Source organism: Boleophthalmus pectinirostris, unplaced genomic scaffold, assembly GCF_026225935.1.
Source record: "Boleophthalmus pectinirostris isolate CB_2022bp ecotype Guang Dong unplaced genomic scaffold, ASM2622593v1 HiC_scaffold_9, whole genome shotgun sequence".
Lineage (NCBI taxonomy): Eukaryota > Metazoa > Chordata > Actinopteri > Gobiiformes > Gobiidae > Boleophthalmus > Boleophthalmus pectinirostris.
In genome coordinates this window covers 22582563-22604205 of record NW_026571541.1, presented here as the reverse complement: position 1 = coordinate 22604205, position 21643 = coordinate 22582563, and the positions used below count along the sequence as shown (strand labels likewise).

Genomic DNA, 21643 nt, shown 5'->3' with positions numbered 1-21643 from the left:
CTACTGTGGAACATTCTAGACAAAGCAATAACATCTACATGGAGACAAGCAAGTGACTGACCCTCCACTAGAAAAGTTGCTCAATGCACCTTTAAACTTCCATATTTTACGTAAGATAGCAACATTACTATGCATGTTTTAATAATTTCCGTTGTGCACTTTTGAGGTGTGCCATGGACTCTTTCTTAATTGGGTTGGAAATAATCATATTACACTGTCGAATGCCTAAGCTGCATCAAAAGACAGTGCCATGTTCTTACTTGCATACACAGAGTTAAACACACACCATCACACACAGCCACACAGCGGCCTCCCACAGCTGCTGGACCCAGGACACCAACACAATGACAAATGACAACAAGTGGAGAGAAAGCAGAGAGGAGATATTCAAAACATAAAGCAGATTTGGAGGTCTAAGATTTATATACTGCCTTAGCATGTTGATTACACATAATAACTAAAAATACTGTTAACTTTTACTGACAGTGTGGAAAAAAACGTCAGTAGCACAAAGTCATTTGTCAAAATCCCCTTTCTACATTAGTACTTTTGAAAATTGCTGTGGAGGTATCTTTTTTTTTTGTATTTTATATTTTGTTATGACCACTACTCCCATAAAAGTTTAATGAAATCAACTTCTTTTGTTGGAATGAAGTCAGCAGATGAATTAAACAAACCTTCAGCAACAAGTTTGTGAGAACAAACCTCATTAACATGTAGTGTGTTTCTCTCTCTCCTTTGTGTAGGCGTCACGCCCTGTGGGGGGTGGGGTTCTGTGATGGTAACCATGGTACCCGGCAGTCGCTATGTCTGCAGCACTCATGCCCAGGAGGACGAGTCCAATGACCGCGAGGAGAGGATTTTAGCTGTGCTGGGAATCATCGGAACTGTGCTCAACCTGCTAGTGGTCATCTTTGTCTACATCTACACCTCTGTCACTTAAGAATAGGGAGCTAAGACACAAAGGGCACTTGCACCTGTGGACTTCCTCTTTAACAATTCATTCACCTTGAGTGGTCGACACTGTCACATCTGAGTATTAGCCATAATATTTATGCCTGACTCTAGGTGAAACACAGGGCTATTTGTAGGTGAAAGTAAACCTAGACTTGGAGACTTTGCACCCAGTGCACACTGTAAACTCAACTGCCAGGAACATCACAACACTGAAATGATCATGGGAGACATGAAGTGAGTGTCTAACGTTCACTAACACCTATTCTGATATAAATTGAAAACATTTCTTCCCCTTTGAAGCTTTACAAAAACCGTTTACATGGAACTAACGTGTTCATACCTGAGCACCCCGGAGGAGCGCTTCCTGGCTGTGCTGGGGGTGATTGGGATAGTGCTGAACCTCCTTCTGTTACTGTTTGTGTATGTGTACACCTCCATCTGACACATGTAGCAGAACAAGCCTTAGCCATTGTGGTTCTTACCACACTTGCCACTCTAGTCTTTGATAATTGTGACTATAGAAAAGTTTGCGGATTCAAAATGAGGATGAAAACTGGACTGAAAACATAGATTGCGACATATTTGCTAACATTTAACATGGAGCAAGATGCTATAGATATGCCTCTTGTAACAGCTCGGCACAACAGCTCCAGGCTCTCTGTGGAATGTTCCTGTGCCAGAATTGTTATTTGTGTTTTAGTGTCGCTTTTGGGTGAGCCGTGCAAGCCAAAGTGGGACCATTGTGCAAAACCGAGACAATGCTTAGTGAAGAGACACAGCATCCAATCTGTTTCACTGGGACATCAAAACTGGGAGAGTTCCACTCTAAACATGAGGCTGAATGCCAAACATGCTCTACAAGGAGGCACTGCCAGGCCCAAAAGCAACATCAAACCAGACGTCTCCCTGGGATTGAGTTACGCTGATTTGATGGAAGAGACATGTCGCTGTAGATGCGATGTGAAGTCTAAGCTGTACCGTTCAGACAATGGAGCTACAGTAATATACTCTGACATGAAAACATCAGGAGCCCGTCCAAACCTTCATTTTTTCATGGCAATCCTCCTCTCCACCAACAAGCTGACACCTGAAAAAACATAAGGGGAGCTTCCAACATAAAGATTATTTATGATTTTATGTTTGTGCACCTAGCCAAATGAACACAATAATAACAAAGACTTAACTTTTTTTTTTCCTCAAAGACTATTAACTGCTCACTGGCTGTAATTTTCTTGCAACTATTTCCATGATAATTGTAGTGTAATCATTCAAGTTAAATTATATAGGATGTTCCTTATTGTTCTAGTATGACTGTTTTGTTTCTTTTGGAGTGACATGGATTCTGTACAAATACAAGAAAGTGTAGCAAGTGCAAAACATATGTACATGGAAGTGTGAGCACAGTCTATTTTTATAAACCGAAAGACATTTTGTTCCTATGCATATGTACATGCTTTGTAAAGATATCAACATGCCTGCCATATACAAAAGGATTACTATTATCTTATACACGCCAATGGATTTTGTATTCACATTATAGTGCACTTACTCTAGTTTGATTTGCAAGTATAGCAGCTATAGCTTATCTATGGACCTAGTATATATTCTTCCAGTGGTTTGACGAACCGCTAACATTAAGGCAGCTTCCCACTTCCCAAAATGTATTTCATTATATTGTATCACAGCTTTTTATTTAGAAATGCCCCAAACTCTTACTTTGTAGAGCACAAGAGAAAGTGTATCTCTTTTCATAAGGTTATTATTATACTGCTTATTCAACTAAATCCAGCCCTGGGCAACCACACGTTCACTGTCACATCCACTAACTGTACGCAATTTGTTGAGCTAAATTTTTCAGCATGCTACAAAGTGCTACTGCGCAACCCACGTTTCATTTGCCAGATGTGAAACGCCATACCGGCTTTCCATAAAAGACTTCCAATGTCTGTCTAGTCCTCAAGGTTCTGCCATACTGCCATCCAAAGTGTCTTCTGTGTGTTGTGCGTACAAGGTATCTCATTCACTTGGTCTTCCACTGGCTAAACTTTGCTGACTTCTCCTAACTATTCATGGGTTTAAACTTAGTGCTACTGGGCGGCATTTTGAGGACTTCACCATGCAAAAGAAATAATGTTTTGTTTTGATGTTTATCTGTATGGCAACAGTGCTAACTATTCATAATTTTGAAACCCGTGGATAGCCGAAGCCTTCATTGTGCTAAAGTTGATTAAGGAAATACCATGATGTATACAGACCAAAATAAAACATACTGCCCAATGACTATTTATAAAACATAACACATATAACAGTTAAGATGGACATAATATTTTTGACTTTTCTCTTCAGAGCTTGTTCTCTAGTGTTTACATTATGATTTGGTATTATGTCAGATGCCCTGCCAGTCACAAAAACAGCATTTTTCATTAGTGTGCAATTATTTTTAGTACATTGAAGAAATCTAACTCTCTTGTACCAATGTATTACACATTAAAGGTCAGAGCTAGAAGTCTGGCCTTCAAAGAATTCAAAATAGCCAGTCAACATCTCAGTCTAGACACTCCCCATACACACATATTGTTAGTTAAAACCGGATGAGCCATAGGACACACACCTGGGACTGCAGAATCAAGTTTCTCTCCAGGTCCCAGATGTTACATAACTTCCCAAACACATGCCAACCCAATGTTTATTCCACTGGAAATTAGACTTATTCAAAGTCTTGTTGTCTGCCAAAACTAAATGAATTTGCTTTACGGTGCATGAGTTTGTTTTTTAGCTTGGGAGCACATGGCCATAGTCCGTGTGAGAAAAACAAGACAAAACGACTATTTGTCATTTATAAAGATTTAGAGTTCCAAGCTAAATTTATTCTGCTAATAATTTTGTAAAATATATTTAAACATTTTCTGAATTATCACTATGGAAGATTAGTCACTGGTGGTGCCTTTTATAGAGGAAATTACTGTATGTTAAAGGCCTATGTGAGAGTTCCAGTATTCTGACTAACATTCCAGATAGGGTTAAGCAAGTAAAAATACAAATCTAATAAAATGCTTGCTTTGCTTCCGATCTTGGTGCAATGGCTTCAAATGAAATACAAGGCAGTGCAGACAGTGCGATGCAAACCTTGAGAGGTATTAATGAACTAATGCTGTGAAATCTGGTGTATTTTCATGTAATGTTTATATAAATATACTTTATGTAAAGATGTAATGCCAATAAAATGAATTAACTTCTCCTTTGAAATGTGTTTGTATATAAAGTAACTTCACCGCCAACCAATCACAACCTGCTCCCTTATCTGACAACCAATTCATTCATATTCCCTGCTTTTAACAAACATTAAGTCCATCACAGCAGCAGAACCTTCAGCCATTTTAAAGGTGCTCTGTGTAACATTTCCGGTGGCCACCTGGTTGTTACCATGACAATGTTATTGTTTTAACTGGGATGTTCCTTTATATGGCATTAAATATCAATCTCCATCATAGCAGTTAGCTCAACCACGCCGAGTTACAAGTCAGATATGTAGAAAGGCACAGTAACAGGACTTGTTGTACAATTAAAATACCTGTATTTAAATAAACACAAGGTAGAATGTTCAATATTACAATGATGAACATTACATCTCCCAGGAGACAAGCAGATGGCAGGAAGAGATACATACTGCATCCTTATTTTACCATAGCTATCTATCTATCTATATCTATATCTATATTCTCTCTCTCTTTCTCCATATATATATATATATATATATATATATATATATATATATATATATATATATATATATATATATATATGGCTTGGACACAGCAATTCTTAGCAATGGGGAAATTAAATCATAAATCATTAGAGATGGTAATTACACATAGTTGTTGTTCCATTCTCTTTTAAATATGCTCAGTAAACAATAATGGTAATTTGTTCGGGCACTGAACTAGAGTATCACTGGCCCATTTAAAGACACGTTTGTGAGAGTTTTTTTGCAGTCTACAATCATTATCCTCCCTTGCATTGTTGAGAATATTTCTGTCTTGTGTATTCAAAAGTACTTGTGAAATGTGGGTATTTTTATGCAAAGCGAGTGAGAGAACTTCTGAGAGTGCCTTGGTTTAGGAGAGCCTATGAAATGACTTGGAATAACTAAATCAGGGTGTTGTGCAGTGTGCTTGTGTGTGCACTCACTTTTTATCAGCACAGGGAGACTTGTGGAGCCGTTCCTCTGGGCTTTTTCCATCCCTGGTTTCTTCTTCCAGATGTCGGTGGGCTGCATCCTAATTGTGTGTTCCTCCTGAGTGCACTGCGGTGGTATGAGAACAAGGTTATCACCCAGAGGAAATTTAAAGGTGCATTATGTAACTTTTGCGGTTGAGGGCCCACCAGTTGCTTGTTTCCATGGAGACATTTTTGCTTTGCCTGCAGTGTTCCAAAGTATGGCATTAAATGTATACATTTTCATAGAGACAAGCAGGAAACGCCACCAGGCCAATTTACTGGTGAGATCTGTGAAGAGGCGACACCACTCCCAGTAAGAATGCATGTTTTTTAAAGGTATTTTAGAGAAACAAAAACACCCAGAATTGAATAAATACATCTTCTCTAAGTTTAAGACCATATTGTGGAACATTACAGGCGAGGCAATAGCATTTCCATGGTAGCGAACCCCCAACCTGAAAAACTGCGCAGTGCACCTTTAGCACAGTGTAGTCAGAAGCAGAGAGCAGTCAAATATAAGACAGATAATGTGTGATAGGATGCTCAGTAAAATCACTGTACAGATTGTGATTGTCAGGGGAATTTATTCAAATTCATAATCTAGCACAAGGATGTAAGAAATTCATTGTTCTAAATATACAGTTCTATATAAAGAAGAAGTGCATGAACTTTAAATGAATGTTATGTGTTGTTATATTTTTGCACAATGAAACTTTTCAGGCTGAGGGTCTACCATCAGCTTGTCTCCATGAAAATGTTAGTGCTCTGCCTGGAATGTTCTACAATATGGCATTAAACAAATCTATCTTGCATTTATTCAATTATGGCTGTTTTTATTGCTAAAAATACCTGCAAAAAATACGTTCTTACTGAGTAGTTATGCCTCTCCACAGACCTGACATGTACCTTGGCCTGGTGGCTTCATCTGCTTGTCTCCATACTGTGAAGCATCCCAGGTAAAGCAATAACATCTACATGGGAACAAACAGGGGATAGACCTTCCACAAGAAAACCTTACATGTTGCATCTTTTCTACTGAACCAATTGCAAAAGGTACCTGTTAACTTGAAAATGAACACTTAATGACATCACAAAGTGGAACAGAGCATTTTGAGCTTTGCAAATGTAGACACCAATACTGTAGGATTACTCAAACATGTGTGAATGAAACAAAATGCAACTCCAGGCATGTTTTTGAGAAGGTAACAATATTATAACACAATGTAAAGTTCACAAAAATCCATTTGTGTAATATAGGATCTTTAATGTTTCCATTACTTTTTTGACGATTGTTATTCTATTCTATCTGGATCTCATTCCCCACAAGATTACAGATGAAATTGTTTTTAGATATGCTTACAGAGTGCTGGGCCTGTGCCTTGTCTGAAACTATACGAGTGGACATTTGCAGTAGTTCCCCCCTGTGGTTAGACCGTGGCTATAGCAGACCTGCGCCGCTGTGTTCAGCCTTGTTCATCCAGCCAGATAAACTAACAGCATGTCCTCCAGCGCTCCCTGCCCACGACCACTGACCTGCACTACCCCATATAACAACCCAAAGACCACTACATAATGAGGCATGCTCGAATAATGCAATAACTTAAGTCCACAGTACGAAAATCCTGCCCCTCTTTTAATGCTTAGGTCTATTATCTTTGCTGTTCCTATTTTAGTCTTTAGTTAGTTGGTCAACTCAAGCGTGAGCCCAATTGCTATAGCACTGAGCCTGGAGCCACTGTCATCGGAAAGAGGAAAGATGTTTTATGTAAACACTAATAAAATGTCCTACTTGCCTGTTGAGTGTACTCAAGGACAGTTAGTCAAGCTTGTAGGGAAAGAGCCTGAGCCACACGTGTATGCACATATGTACTGTCTCCATATGCACAAACCATACCAATGCAAAAAGAACTATTCACAATGCATTATTTCTCACAGATAGAATGAATAGGGGTGACTCAGATTGTATAGTGCACATCCAGGAAACAAAGCCTGATATCTAGTTGTTGTGTTCACCCATATTATAACATATATTTGAATTAGTGAAAATGACTGATGAAGTGAAGAATTTATATTTTATGTATTCTTGTTTTTGTGTGGAATTTGCTACAGTGCATCTGTGTATTTCAGTATTTATTACATTGCACAGAAAATATCTTAAATTAGTAGTTTTTGTTCAGATTAATCAAACTCACCAGTGAAATGAGTTGGCTGAATGTCTCTCCCCATGTCCATACACCAGGTATTGTAACATTAAAAGCAAAAACAATCTCTAAAGCATAATGGGACTAAATGTTTGGGTTAACAATATCAAGAAAAAAGATTAATTAGAATTAGACACAGACATTTCCCACATGTGATTTCATTTATTTTGCAAAATGTTAATTAAAATCTCACTCTCCAACCATCACGGTTCATCATTTGCCAGTGTCCTAAATGTTTTCAGGCTTCATTCCAAATTACTCAGCTGCTTAACCCACATACAAACAGACACAGATGCACAGGAGATAGAGTGACATACCAGTGGTGATTTCTTAGTAATGCAAAGTCTGAAAAACTTTGAAGTAAATTTGAAATCTCAAAGGGCTCATTATAAATGCATTAGTGTCCCATGGGAGTGAACCTGTTGGTGATTATGTAGCCAGAGTGACGGTAATCATAATAAGTTAAAAAGTAAATAAAGGCTGAAAAAGAGAAATATTGTGACTAAAGGCTTCAGTTTTTTTTTTTTTTTATAATTAAAATAGTGTATTATTGAAATCCAAATTTAGTTTTGATTAAATAATACTGCTGTCTTAAATAAGGTCTTTTGGCATATGGTTTAGACTCTGTATAGTCAAACTACCTGATACGATTAACACATTAAGATTATTTTCATAATCAACTATTCATGATTATTCTGATTACTTGTTGCATCCCTGGTTAAAACATACTTAAACATGGTTTCAGAGGATGGGGAATGAATAAAAGAGCTGGAGTAACAGCATAGTAAAAAATTCTCATAAACATAAGAGACTTACATGATCAAGAAACATTGTTGAAAAATGTCTTATACCATATAAATAAGTCATCATTTAATATTGGTAAAATGTTTACCATTAACCTTGTAGCAATTTCTGCAACAAGGCCACAGATCATTTAGCTTTTAGCTGTATGCACTTTCTGACCTAAATTAACATTTCACCTTCGACCCATTGAGTTCTGTAACAAAGCCTCATAGGACCTCTCTTCAAACCAAATGTGATTGATGGGAATGTGCCACTGCCCACTGTCTATTGTTCTTACGCTATAATTTTATTTTCTGCCAAATTATGATTATTTTTTACTTCTTTTGCAATAGTTTTTCAGTGAATGCAGTATGTACTTAGTAGTAGTGTGTGGCCATCGCAAATCCATACAAATAGGAAGATAATCTTAAAGTCAATAGGACCTCCCATCGCCCCCAAAAAAGGGGTGTGTCATTAATATTTGAGGAGTCTTGAGTTTATATTGTTCGCTTGAGACAATGCAAAGCAACCAAGACAACAGTTCATTTCAAAGTGCGGAGACATTTGTAGCAATGGAGACGTTTTATTACTAATGCCTAATTTTTGACCATACAATTCAGAGAAAATAACAAATAATTCAAAATAACACTATTTGTCCTTAAACATTTTTGTTTTGTGCAAATGTTTAACTTCACCAAATATGGACTTGGATAGAAGAAATAAAAAAGAAACTAGCAACAACGAGGTAAGGAACTGTTTACTATATTTTTTATGGTACGTGTTTTGAGTTGGTGTGTCTATAATTACTTTAACATACGTAAAATTCAAGCCACATAAAGTAAAGCCCGTTTTGGAGGATGGGATGATCAAAAGGTACAAGCTAGTCTCCATCTAGTGGCAGAGGCTGGTATAACATACTTTATTAGACAAGGCAATGATTAATGCATAACTATATTGTATTATTATAATATGCAATTTTATAACATTTATAATATTTGATAAATGCCCAGCAATAAATATGTTTATAAATAAATACATATTAATAATAAAAGTGTAAATCTGTTTAAAGAAATATATGTTTATACTGTGAATGCATTGATATGTCCTACACTAAACAATATAATAATAACAACACATACACTATATGCATGTGTTATTTCCCCAGGAGGATGGTCCATCTGTCTGCTGCGGGGTGGACACTGACCACATGTTTGGCCTGGTGGGCATCATAGCCACAGTTCTGAACCTGCTGGTGGTGGTGTTCATCTATCTCTACACACCAGACTGACAATGTGCACTTACGCTAGATTATGACCAGCTGTATGCAAAAATCTGTCTCTTGTAATCTAGCCCAGTGCTTCAAATGTCAGTTTAAGGTTTACTGTTTGTAAATGTTTAATATTTTTAAAAAGAATAGACTACTTGCTTGGCATTCAGTAAGAAATCTACAGTACTCTTTTGGATCATGTTTAAATATTAACTGAAATTACAGGCTCCATATGTTATTGAAAATATGACTAAGAAGATTAATGTGTCAAACATTTTTAAATTTTTGTAGTGTATGTTGTGATGATAAGATGACATGAGGCTCTTGGAATTTTAATAAATGGCTAACAGACAACTTCAAATAATATATTCTTTTTAAAGGAGGAAATATTAATTTGCCTTTTAGTATATTTAGGTATCAAATAATTTATTATCATAAATCAACGCGTGTCATGGACACAGTTATAATTCCCAATATTGTTATTCCTAACTAATTATACTCATAGATATATCAACTTTTTTTCAAATGTGATCCTGGGTAGTAATGTATTATTTTTATGTATTTACTTTTTAAAATCTTACATAATAAAAAAATGTACCTACTATATGTACCTAATATGATTGTTATAATATAGTCATATTTTAACTGGATCAGGATATCGGAGACCTTGCACATTCTGTTTGCCTCACGTTGAGGTCGGGCAGGATTTGGCAGCTGGTGATGATGTCGATTTTCTCTGATACAGCCTTGAGGTCGTCCAGAATCAGGCGGATACTGTGGGACGCGTTGATGATGGCACTCTGAGATGCATTTAGCTGGGTAGTTGCAGTGCGAATCTTGTAAACATAATACAATTAATTTCAATTGATTAACAGCACACTCATTCGATGAGGATCTGCTTACCTCCCTACTGGCATTTCCATAAACATGACGAAGGGCTTGACCCACATCATTGTACAAATGGAGGTTAGACTCCTGCAGCTTCTGTTGCAGCAGTGTGTCACCTAAAATAAAATAATTTAACGCTTTAAGACTATTCCTACTTCACTGAATAAACAAATTACAGAAAAATATGTAATAATGTGTATAAACAAAGTATGTTAATATTTAGTCTCAAACCACAATCTTGATATTTTTTCATCCAAACTGTGAAGAGAGCACCACTGTTCAGCTGATCCAATCCATCTGTACAATTTCTGGTAGCAACAGGACAGGTTGCTACTGCTACTGCGTGCATACAATACAGTGGGTAGCTCACCATGTCGTTGGTGTGTGGGGCTGGGTCTGTCTTCCACCACTGACTGTATATCAGGGTGGTCTCTGACTACAATTAGAGGAGGCAGGTCTCTCTTGAAGATCTGAGCACTCTCATGACTCACTGCAGCGCCCTCAGGTGGCTGCTCCTGCTCGCCCTCGCTGTCTGTTTCTGATGCCTCCCCTGGAACCTGTGCAGAGGTACGGGGAAATGATTGAAGGTCTAATAACCACATAACGCTATAATAAAACAAATGCATATAATATGAGGATGAACCTTGGCTCCCGCTGTGGCAAGTTGAGGTGGAGGCAGAGATGTGATGTACACTTCATCATCCGAATCTGTTTCAGAGGCTTCCCCCTGCACAACTATCGGGTACCTAGACATAACTGCATCACAACATAAAAAAATGAACAAACCTTGCGCTATATATTAATGCTATCAGAATGATAAAGTCATAGAAAACGAGGATATAAAAGTCAAACCTTTAGTACGACGTTACAAATAAGAATCACGTGAGCCTTCAGGAAGTCTATTTTAACAGCCAATCCGATGGCGCGCTTCTGTGTCACGTGTCTTTCGACGTGTGCAGCTATTGGTCGAAGGAAGAGTTCCCGGAAGCAGAGCTGTTGTGGTTGTTGTGTTGCGATAATTTCAGAGATATTTTACAGGTATGTTCATCTAAATCTTTTATCTGAACATATAATGACGTAGATGCCAATTACATGTAAAAAAAGATACACGCTGATGAATCACATCCCATGCACGACTTTTAAAGCAAACCACGCGAAATCAGGCAAGCACCATGCTAGCGTATGCTAGCCAGTTAAAGGGTTATTATTAGGCTGTATGGCAATAACATGTTACTGTTTTAGTATGTTATTTATTAAATTGTAATGTTTCATATCGATGTGTAATTTCAGAAATGGCCGATGAAGTTCTGTTTGAATTTCTCCACATGGAGATCGTTTCACACGTTTACAAGGAGCAGCAAGCCAATAAAGGGGAGATGGACAGCAAGGTGGGCTTGTCTTTAATTAAATAAAACATCTGTGCGTGAGTTTAGAAGACAAAAGACATTCACTGGTGCATTATAACAATAGTTATTTTAATCTTCCTGTGTCAAATAAAGATGACTTTCTGCCCTACTGTACATATGTTGTAGGAAAGAGGTCAGTGTATATCTATTCTGGAGAACATGGGCTTCAGAGTTGGACAAGGAATTATTGAACGGTGCGTGTTACTTCCATATTAATTATGTACATCTATGTTGAATTCTCCTTAATTGCTTGTGGAGGCTATTGCATTATGTTTGTACTGCACAGGCTGACCCGAGACTCTCCTAGCTTTAAAGACGAGCTTGATATCATGAAGTTTATCTGTAAAGACTTCTGGACAAAGGTGTTCAGGAGGCAGGTTGACAACCTCAGAACAAACCACCAGGTAAATGTCCTGACTGAGAGTGATTGTTTGCAATAATGGATAAATGGTTTCATGTGACTGTTCATGTCTGTTTCCAAAGGGCACTTATGTACTTCAGGACAACAAATTTTCTTTATTGACTCAGTTATCCAGTGGGAAGCAGTATCTCGACCAGGCACCAAAGGTTCAATTAAACATTTGAATGAAATATTATACACATACTACTAGTCTAATTTAAAATATTAATGTTAATTTCACCTTTTGTTTGTTTCCATCAGTACCTAGCTTTTTCATGTGGAATAGTGAGAGGAGCTCTGTCTAACCTTGGATTGGAAAGTGTTGTAACAGCTGAAGTGTCTATAATGCCATCATGTAAGTAAGGTTGATAATGAACTAAACACATCACCCCCATTAAACTTCAATGACACTACTGTATTCTTATTCTTCTTCAGGTAAATTCCAGGTTGTGATCCAGAAGTTATGATTTTTTTTTTTTTTTATTTTCTGTTGTGTTTTTTTTTTTAAATCATACTGTATAACAGAATGCATTTTGTTGTGCATTTGGTTTGTTTCAAGAACAGAAGAAAAATGTATTTATCAAATCCATATAACTACATACACTATAATATATAGTGAAAAACATGGTGCATTCCCTGACGTTTACATGTTCACTTTTTAAGATTGTTATTTGACACCAGTTCAAAGAAATGAGAACTAATCCAAATTATGTAGTGGTTACATGTTCTCAAAACACCCTACACCTATCCCTAGTTTGTGTTAAGAAGTAGAATTATTATGTATATTTCATAATGCTTTTAAAATCCCAATCAGATTACATGTGGCCAGTCATGAAGATTAATGTGTGAAATATTTATTAAAGTCAATTAAAAGAGCACAAATGCAATGGTTGTTGTATTTGGTGCATTGTTCACATTATGTAGATACTTTATAGCACCACTAGAGGGACACATGTTACAGTCTGATGCATTTCCTGCTCTGCCTTGGTGCATCTAATATTTGTTCTGGAGTTAAAAATGTCTACGAAAGGGAATACAGTTGAGGTTTAAAATGCTTGTAAACCCCCCATTTTATTTGTTATTTAAGGTGCTATCCAGTTTTGTTAATGCTTTTCAATTTCCTCAAATAATGAAAGTACTCAAAATTAAATCTTTAAATTCTTGACCTCATCAGTTAAATATGATCATACAGTCACATGGTCCTATCTTCCTTTAAACTTGATATGTGTTGAAATAAAAAAAATAAAAAACTCTTGTATTTTCGTCATTGCTATTCCAACTATTTAGTAAACATCTAAACAAAGAATATGTCTTAATATATGCTCAAAAAATTCTAAGCATACATTTTATAGAAAAAAGGACGTAACATAATTGCATCTGACTATCCTTGATTGCCTTGTTTCTTGCAACTCATTAAACACTTTACTCAAATCCTCTCTTGGAGAGAGGGAGAAGAAAAATAGAAATAGGGATTAGCACGGAAAAGTCTTAGGAAGGGGGGTGTGGGGGTGTGGGCTGAACTGCTGGCCTATTGGAAGACTGGAAGAGAAGAGATTTGAAAAAACGAACAAGGGTAAAATGAGGAGAAGAATGAAGAGCTACTACAGGAGGCTCTGAGGGAATGAAAGAACTTTATTAAAGGGGAGGGGACGGGGGGGGGGGGGGGTTCCAGCTGGAAGTAATACATTATATATGTATATACATTACATACATACATTATATATGTATATTTCAAATACTGTAATTTTTACTTGCAATATTTTATTGATGATACACAGTTAAGTACTGGTAAACCGCATCTTCAAGTTCATAAGTAAAAAAGCACCCTCAGAACTTTATTCTTTCTTTCGTGGTCTATGTATAATTGCAATAAAATAATTAGCCAACTATTAAAACATTTGGTCGACTAAGATGCAATGAGCTGGGTAACTGACTAAAAGGCTAAAAAACTACAGCCTTAGAAAGTGGATTATATCATGCAAATGAATAAGATAAAAATTTGCATTGTTCCACTTACTCTGGGCATGACAGATTATGCCTCTGAGATTTTTTTGCGTGTTATGTTTATTAGAGGTCCCATATAACACAAAATCAACTCTTGTGAGCTGTTAGTCATGTTAGAAGGCTGTTACCTCATCAAAAACATACTAGGTGCTGTGTGGTTCATTCACACGTTTGAGTAATCTTTTATTGTTAGACTGACTATTTCTCCAAAATTCAGAATGCTCTGTTCCACCTTATGATGTGTATGAAGTGGTAGTTTTCAAGTTAGCAGCTCCTTTTTTCTTTAGCTCACTAGAGATCGGCAATTCCAGGGCTGAAATTATCCAAATGATTCTAGTGAAGGTGTATGGAGTTTAAAAACATAGTGGAGCACTTCCTGTATTGCCACATAACATCACAAGGTGGAACAGTGTTTTCTGTTTAAGAGAAAAATGTTGCCTAAATATGCAGGATGTATGTTTTGATGAGGATTCAACATCATAACATAGATCAGAAAAAAGCATAATATCGGCCCTCTTTACTCTACCAACCTTTGTAATTAAGATAGGAAGTAATTCTACTAGGCCTGCAATCAACAATTACTTTAGTAAGTAGTCAGCAACTATATTTTAAAATTATCAGCTAAATAAAGGTGGAAATTAACTTCTGATTAAAATAAAATAAAATAAAAAAGACATTTTGATTTAATAATGTTGCTTTGTTATAAAATGTCTTTTGACGTGTGTTTTAGAGTCTGTATATGATACGATTATTATTAAACTAGTCATATTCCAAGTAATGGTGGCAGCCATAGTCTCCACTGCTGCATATATCTGCCTCTTACTGTCACCTTACAGAAACAGGAGAGGACCATGGCCCAGCTGGTTGGATGCTCCACACCAGGAACCAGCGCTGAAATCCGGGGAAACAGCTGTTGATTCCTGCCCACTGTGCTGCACTGATCCTCTCCCCTGGCCTGCATCACAATGTCAAGCCTCACAGTCAACAAAGGAGGAGGCCCGCTGAATGGAGAGGGGAGGGGGACGACCAACTGTGGGGGGAGCGTTTCTGGACCTGAAGAAAGAAGAAGAAGAAGAAGAAAGGAGGTGCAGGTGGAGTTCAACCCAGTATTCATTCTCTCAAATTGATGACTTGCTACAATTCCATAACACTGTCCACATAGACTAGCTGAGGTCTTTTGTATGTGATGGACTGTGGACACTGATGTATTATTGATCTATAGGCTAATACAAGTTATCCTCAAGGGGTCATCTTTACTCTTAATGGGTCATATAGTAATACCTAGGCCAGTCATGACAACAAATTTCTAAAGATATATTACTTTGGAAAATGTTCTTCAGTTGTCAAGAGCTGACACTGACACAATTTTCATATCAAACAAAAAAATCCTTTCCCAAAAGTACTTAAAGTGAACAGTGATAAATGAAATGCCCAATCCAATCAAATATTCTTTGTAGAAACATCTCTCTCTTAATAACTGTCCTGTGCAAAGACAAAGTCAAGAGTCTAGTATTATTTATTGGAAATGAAAGTTAAAACAAAGTTTGACACATCTACTAAACCAAACTAGCTCAGACTCCATGTTGTTTAACTACAAGCTTATGAGCTGAAAATTCTACTCAGTAAAACAAAACATAAAAAAACAACAACTTTGATGTAGCTTGTTGTTCATGAAGAGTTTATTTAATTACAGCTAGGAAAATGTATTAGTTTGTTGACTTTGGGCACAAGAGGTCTCAAGCCTTTCACAAGAGTTGTAAATCTGCATTAACCTAACCCAGGTGCAGGCACCTCACATTGTGTGTGTTCAACATATGTACTGGTTCTCAAAACTATCAAACCAAATTGCAGTTAACAATATTTGGTCTCTATTGTGCTAATTAGATAATTAAAACCTGCTAAAGAAATGCACTATACTGTCAGGGCACTATGATGTTTACAAACACAGGATTATACACTCCCCTCTCTGTTTTATGAATAAATATTAACTTTGGCCATACCCTATTTTTAAGCCTTCTGCCCTTATTTGTAGAAGTTGTGAGTCAACTGTGTGAAACAGAGAGGATTTAATTAGGTGCAAATCAATACACTTTATTACCCTATTGTATAGGACTCTAAAAAGATCTGAGTCTGTTTTCCCAGTGTGCGCTTTAACATGCACAATCCCACAGTCTGACACCCACTTTCATCCACACCCAATTGTCTTTATCTCCTGCTTCTTTTCTCTCTCTCTCTACCCCCGCTTATTACCTTTTCCTTCCCTCAACCGCCCATTCAGCTCTCCGCCACTCATGCATAGTAAAAGTGCGAATCCCCTTTTGCGCGCACACAAACACTAACTTTGTCTCTCCAGGCCATATGTTGACCCGCAGTGGACCTGAATGCGGCCATCTGCCTTGCCTCTCCTCTGTCCCACAGGGCAGAGTGTGGGAGAATGCCTATCAGACACAATAAAGCATGCAGCGCACATAGCTCCAAAGACCCTAACAGCCACTAATCACAGGCAGACATCCAGCCCAGCTCGTATTAACTGTAACAAGATGATACCTGTTGTGTGCAATGGCCTTGGGGAAAACTGTCAGGGCAAGTAACTTTCAACTTTGACAACAACCAAATAATATGTAAATATACTTTTGTTATTACTCCAAACATGACTTATCAATAGTGCAGCCATTGTCTCTTTGTCATATTCATGGGTGACTGATATGGTATCTTTTGAATGGTAAAAAGTCCTCAAAATGTCACCTATAGCAGGATGCTGAAACTCATAGAAAAAAACCCCAAAAAACCTGGCCAGCAGATGTGGAGGAAATACCGCAAGATATAACAAAATTAAGAAATACAATAGATTTCACTCTTGCCAAGAAAATAGACCTAAGATATCTTAATAATGCAGCAAACATAAACAGAAAATTCTGAATTAGAGCTGCGTGTAGAAGTAGTAGTATTAGTACACAAAGTAAAATAGGTGTGGTAGTAGCTGTGATTGTCTTGGTTACAACAATAGCAGTAGCAAATACTGGCAGTGACAATACCAAGAAAGCACTGAAACAAAACATAGAGTTGTTGTAATATAGTAACTAATATTAAATTTTTGTTTATAGACATTTTCAATAGTTAGTAATACTTTATAACTCATTACTCTAAATGGGATTACTACAGTCTAACTTTTGTTTGAATCACTCTAGATTTAGGCCACAGTGAGTCAGCAGATCAGACCTGGCGGCTGGGAGGTGAGTGCATGTAATTGGAGAAAAGCAGAGGATAAAGTGAAAGCGCAGGATAAAGGCAGCGGAGGGTAGAGAGAAGGACAGTTGGATAGAGGACGGAAGGGAGGGAGGAGGAGTGGGGGGGGGGGGGGCAGGACCGGGGGGGGGGGGTGGGGGACACGGGTGGGAGTCTTGAGATTGGTAAGATTAAACCCCAAACAAAAGAGTGCTTATCTCCACATGAAATCTCGCTGGCATGACTACACACACATGCATTTTAACCAGCTGTCCTCCCACTGTTCACAGTATTCTGTAAAAAATCTTGGAATATGTAAAGTATCATAAAGATTTTAAGGCACTTCATAAATATGGCATCTTTAGAGCCAACTCTGAATAGTCCAAAAGCAGAAGAAAGAATTGAAAGGGAACTCTAGCACAAGTAGATTTAAACATTTAAGTATTAAGAGTACCACAGCACAGTTATAGGTTTGTTTTAGTATGGCTCTTTGTAAATTGCAGCAGAAATAACTGCCACATACTCACAACAGACTTAGCATCTGGTACAGATTTGCATAGATTTGGCTAGATATGGGTGGGTCCCCAGTACTGCTATTCAGATAGGAGCTTTGAAGTGAACTGACATTTATTGAGACTATGGAACTGTTATTTAAGTACATTTTTAGAATAGAAAAAAGTAATTATTGTATTTTGGGCCAATAAAAGTGTGTGCTAAAAAACAAACCAAATGAGGTACTGTCTTGGACATTTGATAGCTGTTTCATTCACAACTATTTGGGAACTTCTAAAGTGGTTGACTTGTTTTACTTCAGAGAAACTGTGATCTGAACTCAATTTCATCAAGGCAGCATTGTATGACACAGTATAAATGTTTTATTTTGACTGGCTTTGGGTGCAGATCAAGAGCCATGAAAATGGACAAATTCTCAAATTCAGCAAGTCCATAAAACAATGTAAGTGAGATTCAGTGGTGATTTAAGAGAATTCGTTCACAAAATATCAGATACTGCACCATCAATGTCAAATACCCCGATGTAAAGGTGATTACAAAACAAAATAAAACTCATGAACATTAAAAAAACAAAAACTTTATTTCCAGTACAAAAGAGCAAATGAAACCCAAATATATTAAACTTGATACAAGCATTAACAACTCAAAAGTCTTCTATAAATATGTTAAAATAAATTAAAGAAATTAATTTACTAAAGATTATCACAAACAGCCAGGTAACATTCTAAAACTCTAGGCTAACACTACAGTATGCTGGACCCACACCTGGCTTAACAGGCTGTGACCAGGATGCTAACATTCAAAAAAAGGGGAAAAAAAAAAAAAAAGACAAAATGGGTTGGAGTGAAGAGTCACAAAACATGAATAATTACAGAAATAAAAGTTGAACACCAAAGTTGTGTCCATGCTTATGGAGAAAATGGTCATCAACTCCCAATCCCAGGAATGTCTGTGCTTCACAGTGCATACAATTTATGTAGCACCAAGTTTAGAGGTCAATAAATAGTTGTTTAAATCTTTGCAAGAGAGACATTGGGATTAACAGTTGCAGTCAATAATGCACTTTTTGCAATAGCTTAACTAATTTTAGCTTCATCAACCCGCCCCACTTCACAAACAAATCTACAACTTAAGAATTCAACAATGTAACATGTCCTGCTCTATAACCCAACAGGCACTTCAATTGTATTTAAAAACATTCAGGCACTGAGGCAGAGATGGAAACAGAGCCTCTAACCCCACTGTGTGGAAACAATCTCTCCAATGTTTAAACAATACTGTGTACAGTCAACAGGAAAACACTTCTAAACGCAGGCCATTATCAAACGCTACAAACAGATGTCTTTGGCTTGGTCATATATTAGATCATTCAGTTGATAGAAAAATAGAAATAAAAATACTGGTGTGGTTGGACTCAACAACAGACCGCACTGTGGCCAATCACACTGTGATTACAATAACTCTGTTGCAATTTGCTGTGTCAGAACACTGATGTGATGAAGCATAAACAACTTAACCACATGTTATAAAAGTGTCCATATTATTTTGACATTACACCGATCCTGTTTACATGAAATGGTCAGTCCAGTCTCTGGTAAGGGTGAGTACTGAAGTAGAGTCACTCATGATATCCTTCAATACACTGCATGTGTGAGGCACAGTGCAGCTAAATAAAGAAGGCCGCAGGATCGTCAGGAACAGAGAGCTGACTGAACACAGCCAAGCGTCTGCCACTGGCTTCATTAAGGCCACAGCAGGGCTCCGAGCCACTCAGAGAGCTGCTGGAGCTCCCTCCATCCTGGTCCTGGTCTGACAGAGATGTGTAGGACAGAGATCTGGTGCCCAGGGGTCCAAAGGCTCCTGGGGCCCCTGGGCTCTGCCTCAATGTGGGGGATGAACAGCCTGAATCTGGAGAGGGGAGGAATGGAGAGCGTGGGTCACCTGCAGAAGTCTGGCTTTGTGGGGGCTGGTACTGCTGATGAGCTGGGGAAGCCTCAAAGGCAAAGTCCAGCTCCAGGAAGGCCTGGGACAGCAGGTCAGTGATGTCAGCGCAGGCTGGAGGAGAGGCAGAGGGAGCACGTGTGAATGCTGAACCCGGGTGAGCAGACTGCAGACCCTGAGGAGCTGAGGGAAAACCAGCAAAGCTGAAGCTGTGTCTGATCAGGGGAGGTCTGTTGGAACGCGTGGAGGGGGTCTGGTTTGGAACACCAGTGGATGAGGAAGATGGTGAGGATGAGGAGCGAGTGATGGACTGATTCCTCTCCTCTTCATTGTTGTGCACAAAGTGGCAGCGGATGCCATAAGGACAGAAGCCGATGGTGTGGAAAGTGCGGCATGGCAATGTCTTGTACTTGGGGTGTCTGTTGAGGTCACGCAGTTCATCCATTCCATGTGCAAACTGGCACTTACTTCCATACTTGCAGAGGCCATTTTCAGTGAAAGAACGGCACAGTTCAGTCTTATAACGAGATGAAGTGGAAGATGAGGAGACTGAGGAGGCAGACAGAGAGGAGCTGCTCAAAGCTGCAGTGCTGAGGTCACTTCCAGGCCAGCAGAGACTTGCAGCAGCCATGCTGTTGGTCTCCACCATACTGATAGATCTTTGGGTCAGGAAGCCTGTCTTTCCCCATTGGGTGGAGTTGGGAAGCTGAGGGGACAGAGGACTTTCTGGAGACTGTCTCCATTGGCTGGGAGATGGGAATATGTCTGAAGACTCAGAAGGGCACAGTGAGGAGAGGGAAAAGGATGAGTTGCTCCGCTGACCAATGTAGCCCGGGGTTTTCATGGCCATGGAAAGAGGCCCGTTCTGCTCCCTCAGGTCAAGGCCCAGCAGCTGCTGTAAAATGGAGACAACAACATTAAATCAGCTTAAATTCTTTTTTTTTTTTTAAATTGTAACTTCAAATAAAATATAAATTGAATGAATAAATAAAATAGAAAATCTTAAATTGTACTATGTTTAAGACCGAATTTGTAATGGCCTATTTGGAACATAAATTGAACGCCTACCAACGATTATTGTGAAAACTGAATTCACTAAACACTGTAAACCTTTTTTAGAGTCTGCGTGACAGCTACCTCTACAAGTGAAACTTAAAACCATAACAACACTGCAAAAGAATAACAGTATTGTAGTTGCCCGTCTACAAGACAGCATTTGGCATTAGTCTAGTTCAACTGAGTTTCACACTTGTTTCCGACTTGGACCATCTACTGCAAAACATTTGTCCACATTTACAGCTTTGACCATCTGCTCACAGTTCTGTTACCGTTATCGTTCATATAATAATAATCATAATCCGTTAACAAAGTGTCAACTGAGTACAACAGCGCTTTCTGAATTCTTCACTATTTAACAATGGTGCTACTACACGGCTCAAAATTAAAACAAATCGGACTTTTCTTTCCTCTAAAACCTCAAACTTATATGCAAATAATAATAACCACACTAAAAGTAAGTCACACACAGTTTATATCCCCGATCCAGCACAAAAAGTTACAGAAGAAAACAACAAAGTTAGCAGCGCGGCTAAGCTAACATTGACGCAGCCTGACGTACACAGTTAGCCAACTTGCTCCGCTAAACTTTTCTGCGCTACTTTTCTTTACCTTGCACATCATTTCCTCCAGATCAGTGAACTGGTTGAGAGAGTACGATGGCATTGTGCTGAGTTTTCGAGCTCTTCTTGGCGTGATCCCGTGTGCCAAGCGGCGATGGACCCGTCGGCATGGGTCGATCAGAAGTTTGTGGTTGTGGACGTGCTAATGAAGCCGCGGAGAG

The 21643-nt window shown here is 38.2% G+C and overlaps 3 protein-coding genes across 3 annotated transcripts; 1 reads left to right on the top strand and 2 right to left on the bottom strand.

The window, feature by feature from the left end:
- Positions 1-8722: 8722 nt before the first annotated feature.
- bloc1s3 (biogenesis of lysosomal organelles complex-1, subunit 3) lies at positions 8723-11233 on the bottom strand. The gene is made up of 5 exons (XM_020940492.2): positions 11167-11233; positions 10958-11070; positions 10685-10871; positions 10330-10430; positions 8723-10262 (listed from the first exon to the last, which is right to left on the bottom strand). Exons 2-5 carry the CDS (start codon positions 11066-11068, stop codon positions 10077-10079), a joined length of 585 nt encoding a protein of 194 aa, XP_020796151.1. The 5' UTR covers positions 11069-11070; positions 11167-11233; the 3' UTR covers positions 8723-10076.
- Positions 11234-11270: 37 nt separating this feature from the next.
- On the top strand, positions 11271-13278 carry trappc6bl (trafficking protein particle complex subunit 6B, like). Its single transcript, XM_020940477.2, has 7 exons — positions 11271-11352; positions 11605-11702; positions 11847-11914; positions 12007-12124; positions 12204-12287; positions 12382-12475; positions 12556-13278. The coding sequence occupies exons 2-7, from the start codon at positions 11607-11609 to the stop codon at positions 12585-12587; spliced, it is 492 nt and encodes a 163-aa protein (XP_020796136.1). The 5' UTR covers positions 11271-11352; positions 11605-11606; the 3' UTR covers positions 12588-13278.
- Positions 13279-18419: 5141 nt separating this feature from the next.
- On the bottom strand, positions 18420-21639 carry zgc:114130 (uncharacterized protein LOC570332 homolog). Its single transcript, XM_020940438.2, has 2 exons — positions 21472-21639; positions 18420-20698 (listed from the first exon to the last, which is right to left on the bottom strand). The coding sequence occupies exons 1-2, from the start codon at positions 21523-21525 to the stop codon at positions 19529-19531; spliced, it is 1224 nt and encodes a 407-aa protein (XP_020796097.2). The 5' UTR covers positions 21526-21639; the 3' UTR covers positions 18420-19528.
- Between the last annotated feature and the right edge of the window lie 4 nt (positions 21640-21643).